This window comes from Zonotrichia albicollis, chromosome 9 (genome assembly GCF_047830755.1).
Source record: "Zonotrichia albicollis isolate bZonAlb1 chromosome 9, bZonAlb1.hap1, whole genome shotgun sequence".
Classification (NCBI taxonomy): Eukaryota; Metazoa; Chordata; class Aves; order Passeriformes; family Passerellidae; genus Zonotrichia; species Zonotrichia albicollis.
This window is the reverse complement of record NC_133827.1, coordinates 32,907,355-32,916,005: the sequence shown is the minus strand read 5'-3', so window position 1 is coordinate 32,916,005 and position 8,651 is coordinate 32,907,355. Positions and strand designations below refer to the sequence as shown.

Here is an 8,651-nt window from a genome sequence, read left to right as displayed (position 1 = left end):
CTTTCTTCTGGCTCTACAGAAATGGCTTTACAACTCTTTGCTTTAGGGGAAGGCACTGTCACTACAGGAGTTGCTTTACCTTTCAGGCTGTGTTCCACCTGTTTGCTCTCCAAAACCAAAGCCTTACCTTCCCTGTTTTCATACTCATTCAAACATTTGTTTCTGAAGTGTGACTATGGCAAATATCAGCTTTTGCACATCTCTTGCCTCAGCAGGAGCCAAGTCCCAGTGTAAACTGCATTTATGTGTCCTAGCAGCTGTCACATGAAGGGGTGTTACTCAAAAGCCAACCCCCAGTGAAGGCTTCAGTGTATCCTGGTCACTGTTACTGTTGAGAGAAAGAACAACAAACGGCACTGGCCTTGTAATTCACTGGCAGAACTAACTGCTGCTTTTTATTTAGTGGAAGGATTCCTGATATCTCTTGTCTAGCCAGCACTTCACATGCACCAAAGACCAGCACAAATTCCATAAAGACATAAACAGTCATTGCTCTGAAGTGAGGAACATAAAAAGCCAACAAACACCAAAGATGATGGAGCACAGTTACATGTAAAGAGAAAATTGCTTCTGATCTGTTCACATTCTCATGGTTTCTTCTATGAATGAAGAAGCAAAGCTCTTCATTCCAGGGAAAAAAAAGGAGATTTTTCATTCCACAGATGTTAAACAAAAAAATGCAGAAAGAAGTAATAGGAGTAATTGCTGCAGATAAAGAGCTCAGAGGTGAGCATGGATGGTGCCTTGGGAACTGTAACAGTGTTTTTCATCTGCTACAGGTCAACCAAAAGCTGATAAAATACCTCCTCTTCAGGGTCAGGAAGATCTCACCCCACACAGGAGCGCTCTGGGCTGCAAGGCTCTGCACATGTGGCAGACACTGTCCCTCTTCACACAGATCCTTTGAACACAGACACCTCCCAACTCAGTCACGCAGGCAAAATTTTAAAAAAGCAATTGGCTGGCTGCTTCAGCAAGCAATAAGTAAAAAATAGAGTTTCTTGGTAAGAATCCGGGGCGGAGGCTACATTCTGTTTCCAAAGACATTTACACTGACACAGAAGGCAGAGAGCAAGAGTTCCTTCTCAAGGTGGCAATGTCACTTTAGAGCAAACAATCAGAAAATATCCATGTCCTCTGTCAGTCCTGGGCTGCTGCTGAGACTCAAATTCTAATAACAAGGCCCTTGTCTTAGGCACTTGTAGAGGCCACAGACACATCCCATCAGATAATCCCCAGTCCCTGTGCAAGGCCTGCAGCGCCAACAGCCCCACTCTCCTCTGCAGGTCACCAGTGAAGCTCATTACAGGAAGCTGGCTCTGTCCTTCAGCAATGTGACAGGTGATTCTCGAGGAAAGGAACTGTTCTCACTTCCTGTAGGACTGGCTGCCTGCAGAAAAACATCCAGAAAGGGTCTGTCAGCTGAGAGCAGGATTTATTTACAAGACAGAAGCTGCCTGAGGGCAATGCTTGTTCAACTTGTACAGGGACACAAACATCACAAAAAACATGCAGAGAGGCACTTTAACTCCTTTAACTCCTGATGCTGCAACTCAGAACTGCAGAATGCATTTATGGCAGCCCCTTTTCAGGGGATACTGAAAGAACTGAAAGGGCATCACCAGGGCCCAGTTACCCTCCTAACAAAAAACATTCCCCATTCTTCTGGTAGAGATTTTTGTACTGCCCTAGCTGCAATGTGCCTTGGTACACTGCAAACAGCTTCAGCACACCCATGCTGAGCTGCCTGGAACAGACAGAGAATAAGGATCAGAGTGGATTAAACCACACAACCATGTCCACATGGAACACAGTTGAAAAGGTCTACATTTGGAGGTACCTGTGCTTCCTGTGGAATTCTATTTTCCAGCCATGCTGTCAGTGTAATCCCTGTACCAGCCTGGAAGTGGAAATCACAGAGGATCCCAGCATAGCTGATTTTATTTCGTATTTATTTTATTTCATATTTATTATATGAAGAGCTTGCTTTTGCTCTAGAGTTCAGCTAACAGCAGGGGCTGCATCTCAGGCAGGAATCTGGCCCCAGGCCTGTAGCTGCACTGAGTACCTGGGCTTTCTCTGCATTCCTCAGGCATTCCACACACTCCATGCTCCAAGAGGAGCGGTCCAGCTGGTTCAGGTAGGTTTACATAAAATCAGCTTGTTCCCAGAAAACACACCTGTAATAAACACTAAAATCAAGCTAAAAACGTGTCTCTAAAATAAGTGAATGCAGCGAGTAAAATCAGAAAGTCATCTTTTTCTCATCATGTCCATCAGCTATAAAAACTTGCATTTCTTCAGAAATACTAAGAAATCCACAAATTAGTCTTCCACTGGAACAGAGTCTCTTGAGATGTAAAATCCTACATACCTATGCAGCAGGCAAATGGGAGGCAGCAACTGCTGGAATCTACTGATTGCTGATATCTGTGCATCTGATACCATTTTTGACCTATAGATGAGTCAGCTAGGAAATTAAAGGAGCAGTAAGCACAGAAAGCTTTACTGGGGAAACATTAGGGGCTCACTTGCTTCAGATCTCTTCCATGCATCTCTAAGTAACAGCTGAGAATTACCTTTGAGAAACTCAAGTTTCAGTGTGAGTGCTTAAAACCCTTTTTAGTCCTTAAAAAATCTGGTCCTTACAACCTTCATGTAACTCTTCCCACCTATAAACACCTGTGTGAAAGTTCCTGCAGGAAGGACAAGAACTAATTGGTGCTCTGTGACAAGAAGGCTGGACACATGTACACAGGAGGAGTGGAAGATTAAGTTGTTTGCAAAATAATGTATTTGCTATTTTTAGCAGGAAGAGCTTAACATTTAATTGCTGACACTGTCTCATGCCACATGTGGATAGACAGAAAATGACAGCCTGGATTCCCCAGCAAAAAACTGGGAGAAATGGTAAATGGACCATAGCAAGCTGGAATGCTTGCTATACATTCAGCATACATTCCCAGCAAAGAGGTACAGTGTAAAACAAATACAACAATAAAAGTTAGAAGAGCTCAAGTATCTGGACTAACAGATCACATATACTGAATCCACAGAGGACCCCAAGTGATCTACTTTAGAGCAATTTAAAAATAAGATATATTTAACACTGTGCCCCTGGAAAAGGATCTTGCTCCAGAGCCTCCTGAAAGCAACACTGGTCTGTCACATCTTTCCTAGAACACTCTCCCCAGGAGTGCAAAGCTGCCCTGAGAAACCAGAACATGCAGAAGATTTTTTTTGTGCACACACACACACACACACACACTCACACACACACACTCTCTGTACTTTTCCTGCCTTCACAAGAGCTTCTTTTCAATGGGCCAATGCTTTTGGAAATGAACCGAAACAGGAACCAGGGACAGACTCCTGGGTGTTAACACCAATTCCAGTCAGGGCAGAACAGTGCTGCTGTCACAGGAAACAGAGAGCACTCGTGTCAGAGGTAAAACCCAGGGCACACGCAGCAAAGGTGAAGCTGAAAGAGCTGCATTACCTCAGCACAGGAGTGTTGAAGCAAGGAGCCTCCAGGTCAAAACCTCCTTTTGCCACCGAGAACATTCCCTTCCAATGCCTCACCTGTACTCCCTGAACGAAACCACACCACTTCTCTGCATGTGCAACTGTGTGGAACAATGAATGAGCAACACAGAAGGCTCAGCATGCTCTTTCCAGCTCTGTTACTGGTTTACTGGGTTATTTAAACTCTCTTCATTTCATTTTCTCTATCTGTAATGAGTAGCTAATGATATACACACATTTCGAGTTTCTTGGGAAGGTATTGACTTACTATGGTTTTGTCAAATGTTTCAAGGTAACAGTTACAGCTAAAGAATAGAACTAATGTTGCATTGTGATCAAATAATCATCACTAAACTTGTTATGATGCCACGCTCCTGCCATTTTCACTGATGATGGACACAGAGTTGTATTGGAATCCAGTTTTTCCTATCCACACACCTGAGAAAACGTTTGTTCATTACTGAAGAATGTAACTTTCTTCTCCCTCCACCCCAAAAAACTCCACAGCTGACACTCCACACATGTTTACTGATGTGTGAGCATCCAAGATCCATTTTTCCTCTCTACTGGGCATGTGTTGCCTGGCTCAAAGCAAGAGTCCGTCATTTTCCTCCATCCTCACGTCGAAGCCATCCTCTCTTCTGAACCCCCCACAGATGAAGTACTTCTTATAAACTTCTGCAGGCCACAGCAGGGCCTCATGGCTCTGGAGTATCAGTCTCTAGCAGAAAGGAGACTGCCAGAAGCAGCACACTGTGCTTGGCTCCCTGCTTACCAAGCTGCCCTGAGCCATCTCCTGGGCTGCCTGACATCTGCTCTACATCCAGCTGCACTGCAGACACACCCAGGGATCCGACTTCAAGTTACACCCTAACCCTAACCCTAATCCTAACCCTAGGCAGGTAAAGCAGCCTAGGGTGAGGGATGGTCCCAAGGAAAAAGCTTGGAATAGGGCTCTGTGAGATTTAATGACCAGTCTGCAAATCCAGAAGACACAAAAAACCTGAAGAAAAAAATTCTAGATTTCTTAAATGGAAAATTTTTAATCACAGTCTTGAAGTTCAGCTGCTACCAACCAGCTTCTCATCTTATTACTGTATTTGCTCATCCTCTTGTTCACATCCACATCAGCATTAGTTTAAAGATTTAGACAGTGTTATGCCACCATCCCTTCTATCTCTACAGGAAGAAACTTGAAATATTTATATGAATTGGTTCAAGCCTTGAAACAGGTTCTGTTACAATTCCTGTCTGGGTACCCTGAAATAAGTTTGGAACATTGCACTTGATGATCTGTGTTAGCTGGGTAAAGTCACAAGTGTCACACCAATGTGGTTAGAGGGAAAATGTGGCCTACTTGTGATTGCCACCTTAAAATGTCCTGACTCATATCTGGAAATTTCACTCTTGCAAATAAAAGGGCACTTCTACTGCACTGATTGATCTCTAGGTGTTACTGCCACAGAAAATATCAGCTCAGCTGTGCCAATAGTAAAACTTGCCATAGAACTGCACCTGGAGGATGCCCATAGGCAGAGCAAAGACAGATTCAGGTCCATTCAGTGGGATGAACAAGTGTCTAAAGTAAAGGAAAAACTCTGATGACATCTAGAGAAGGTCTAATCTGAGACTCATAAGCTTCCCCAAAAACTTCTGAGAATTTGAGTCACTTTTCTCCACCCAGAGACAGGAAAAAGCATGTCTTTTAACTGCTCACATGACAGCCTGGAAATAGGAGCAGTGTTCAGCAGGATATAATTACATGGTTGTACATCCTGCAGATGACAAGCACAATGTCATATACTCCTGGCACATTTGTAGCCTACCACTTCATTCCTGAAGAGTTTCTACAGCGCTCCCTCCATTCCCACCCAAGGAATGACAAACAGAATGATGGCATTTTCCACTTACTCTGTCTACTCCTTGAAGATCCTGAGGAGCTTGGATGGCTTGCTTGTTGGGGTCCAGACTGAGAGAACTGGGGGGCAATGGCTGGGACCTTTCCCTTCCTGGGGCTGCTGCTCTGCCCGTCAGGAGTGCGTGGGATCTTGGGTTTGCTGGTGAAGGCCAGGGCAAAGTCACTGGAGGAGGAGAGGGAAAGGGTCAGCAATGCATGGAGAAACACATCTGCATAGTGAGGCTGCAACCAAGTGAAACCTGCAGTACGTGCTGGGACAGCCTGGCAGGTGCTCAAAGCTCAGGGAGGCTGCAAATGGAAAGGAACATGGCACCACAGGCACTGCCTGGGCTGTGTGCTCACTGCACAGCCTCCAGCCTGGCTCTGGACCTCTCCATCCTGCCCAAACCTCACTCTGCACAACAGGAGTGAACACGGGCACTCAAATTCCCTGCAAACCAGGAACTGAGCTTTAGCTTGTTTTTTGTTGTGTTTATCACATCCAGTGACTCGTTCTGGGGTGCAAAAAAATACACAGATATGCTAGAGCACAGGAACACATCCTTTTAGGGCACAGACACCAGGATTTCTTCCAGGTACAGGGCAGTCTTGGCAGACATAGGCAGCCTCCCTGGCTCCTGTGTGAGATAAGATTTGTAGAACGCCCTGAAGGCTTTGTCAAGAGAGCAAAAAGCTGTGATGGCATCTCTAAAATAAATTCCTTAAACACACAGGTTCCTTGCTCACACTGAGATCATAAAGCAGGTGCTGCTATTTCACAGTCTGCAAAAATACCATTCTTTAAAATTTTGTCAATAACTGTGTGAGGATACACTGCCCTTCCTTGCCCCCAGCATAAATACAGCTTTTCACAGTTAAAATAATGGAGGCTACCAGGAAATAGCAAGTCTCTAAAATAATTCTGAATCTAAATTAATGTTTGCACTAGTGAGTCGATTTTCTCTTAAAAGGAGAAAAGGTTAAACTAAAGTAACTGCTACATGAAAACTTCAACATATTAAAAAGGGAAATAAAAGAGCCAAAGGCAGGACATGGAAAGGTGCTGTCTAAAAATCGGCGATTCAAAAAGCAAGTTCTGTGTTATTAGCTCCATCAAAAGAACCCTTTGTGACCATCAGAAGGGGTGATTGGGGGATTTTCAAGATATTTGATCTCCCCTCCTCCCCTGGGAATGCTGCAGAGTCAGTACTGATTAGCCCTTCCATAGCCCTGCTTCACCTTGCAGGGAGATTTGAGCAAGTGTTCCTTTTGTATTTTAAATAGCATCATTGTCTGTATTTCGCATATGTATATGCTGCTGTTGGGGGCAGAGACGTGCTAACTGCTCTGCTAAGAACCATCTCTGCAGCCCTCTACCTATGACTATTACAAGTGTTAATACTTGTCTCAGCTTCAAAAGAGGAGGCGGCAGATGGCAGCAGAAACAGATTGGTAAAACAACCAAAAAATAAGACTGCCTGGATAAAACCTCAAGGCGTGGACCACGGAGATATTTAAACATCTTTAGCTCCATATAGCAGTATCATTGTTATTGCTTATTTTGTCATTTAACTCAGTTTGATCTGCATCAGTTGGAACAATCATTTATTCCTGTGGAAATAAAACAGCTGCAGCAGAACTGTCACTACTAAGATCTCATTCTTCTCTCCAATTGATTTTGCATCCTTTCACTTAACCCTGTGCAGTTAAGTTCCCAATTTACACTGCTAAGGAAGAGGGGAAAGAGAAGCGACCACTTCCACAGCCCAACTGAGCCCTCCTTTTCTCATACATACCTTTTCTAGGAAGGTCTTGGTATTTGCCAAACAGGTATTTGCCTCCAGGAAGGAGGCAATTCTTACAGTGGACAAAACTATGAGCAAAGAAGTGATTTATTAGTCCTATTTGTTTTGCAAACAAATTATAGTCTGCGTCCAGGAGTGAAAGAATGAAAAGGCAGGTCTAGTTGCAGGTATTGCAACACCAACATATTAACAAAAGACCCTTGACACAGAAAACCCTGTGCTCTCTTCAATTGAGAACGGCTGCATTCCTGTATCTGTAACTCAAGGCTGTGTTTGGAAATCCAAATTACTGCATGCATGCTGAGGAAACACAGTGTGAAAAGATATGATCTTCCTCTGCAGGACACTACACCTGTGCCTTCACTCCTATAAATTCCCTCCTGAGATTTATACATATGATTGTGAATAAATATTAAAAATTACTGGGAACACACCTTTTAAATAATAGCTTATGTAGAGAAGCAAAGCATCTCACTAAGGTGGGGGACAAGATGCTGCCAATTTTACTTGCTGCCTGGAAACAAAGCCTGAAAAAGAATGTCCCTATCTCCACCACAAAGCAAACAATTTGGTCATAAATTTGTATGGTCTATTTGTATTTCTATTATGTGCTTAGCTACTGTTACAAGAGACAACAGAAAAAAAACCAGCAATGCTGGCCCAGAGGTATGACTCCTAATCACTTCATCTGAAAACAGTATCAGTTTGTTGACAATGTATAATTGCTCAGATCTCCCCATGGAAACAGTACAACTGGGGAAAAAAACCCAACCAAAAAACCAGAGCCACACCAGCCCCCCCAAAACCCCCAAACCACACACTGGCATCTGCAGGCATGAAGGAAACACAGTTCTAGACACAGAATCTTTCTGAAGTGCCAGAGCTGTAATTGACACAAATAACCAAGCACTTCTGAAAAATCAGATGCATAAAGAGCTGTAAAAGCCTTCCTTTAACACATCTCCACCCATTCTGTGTTTTACTTCTGGAACATATTTGCTTTTAAAATTTGTCTACACTGTTTAAAACTTGGCCCAATCTAATTAGCTATAGGAAAAAGCTGTTAATGTCTGAAGGACAAATGCAGGCTCTGAAAACTTTGGTAGATTTTAGTCCAATTGCTAATTAATTCCTTGTTCTCATCCAAGATATAACATCACAGTTGTACACGTGACAAAGGCTTCACAGAGGGCCTAAGGTGAACAGGATAAGCAGGATAAGGAGTGTTATGAACAAAAATTCTGTTAATTTTTTTTTGTGAGAAAAAGTTACAAAAAGGCAGCCAGATCACTGTCCCTGCCAAAGTTCTGCGTGTTTTGTTATTGTAATCACGGGTCGTTGTAGCTAATAGCTCCTTTTTTATTAGCAGAGCCTTGCCCAAGGCTAAGGTGTACTTTTCCCAAAAGAGTGAAGAGACCTGAGAG

The 8,651-nt window shown here is 43.4% G+C and overlaps 1 protein-coding gene across 3 annotated transcripts in view; it reads right to left on the bottom strand.

The window, feature by feature from the left end:
- Window positions 1-362: 362 nt before the first annotated feature.
- ARMC9 (armadillo repeat containing 9) overlaps window positions 363-8,651 on the bottom strand; it is a 57,346-nt gene continuing 49,057 nt past the window's right edge. For all 3 annotated transcript variants that reach the window (XM_074547278.1, XM_074547276.1, XM_074547277.1), the window contains 2 exons: window positions 5,437-5,606; window positions 363-1,390 (listed from right to left, as the gene is read on the bottom strand). In XM_074547278.1, the coding sequence (XP_074403379.1) occupies window positions 1,368-1,390; window positions 5,437-5,606 (193 nt within the window). In that variant the 3' untranslated portion in view covers window positions 363-1,367. The remainder of the gene's footprint in view (window positions 1,391-5,436; window positions 5,607-8,651) is intronic.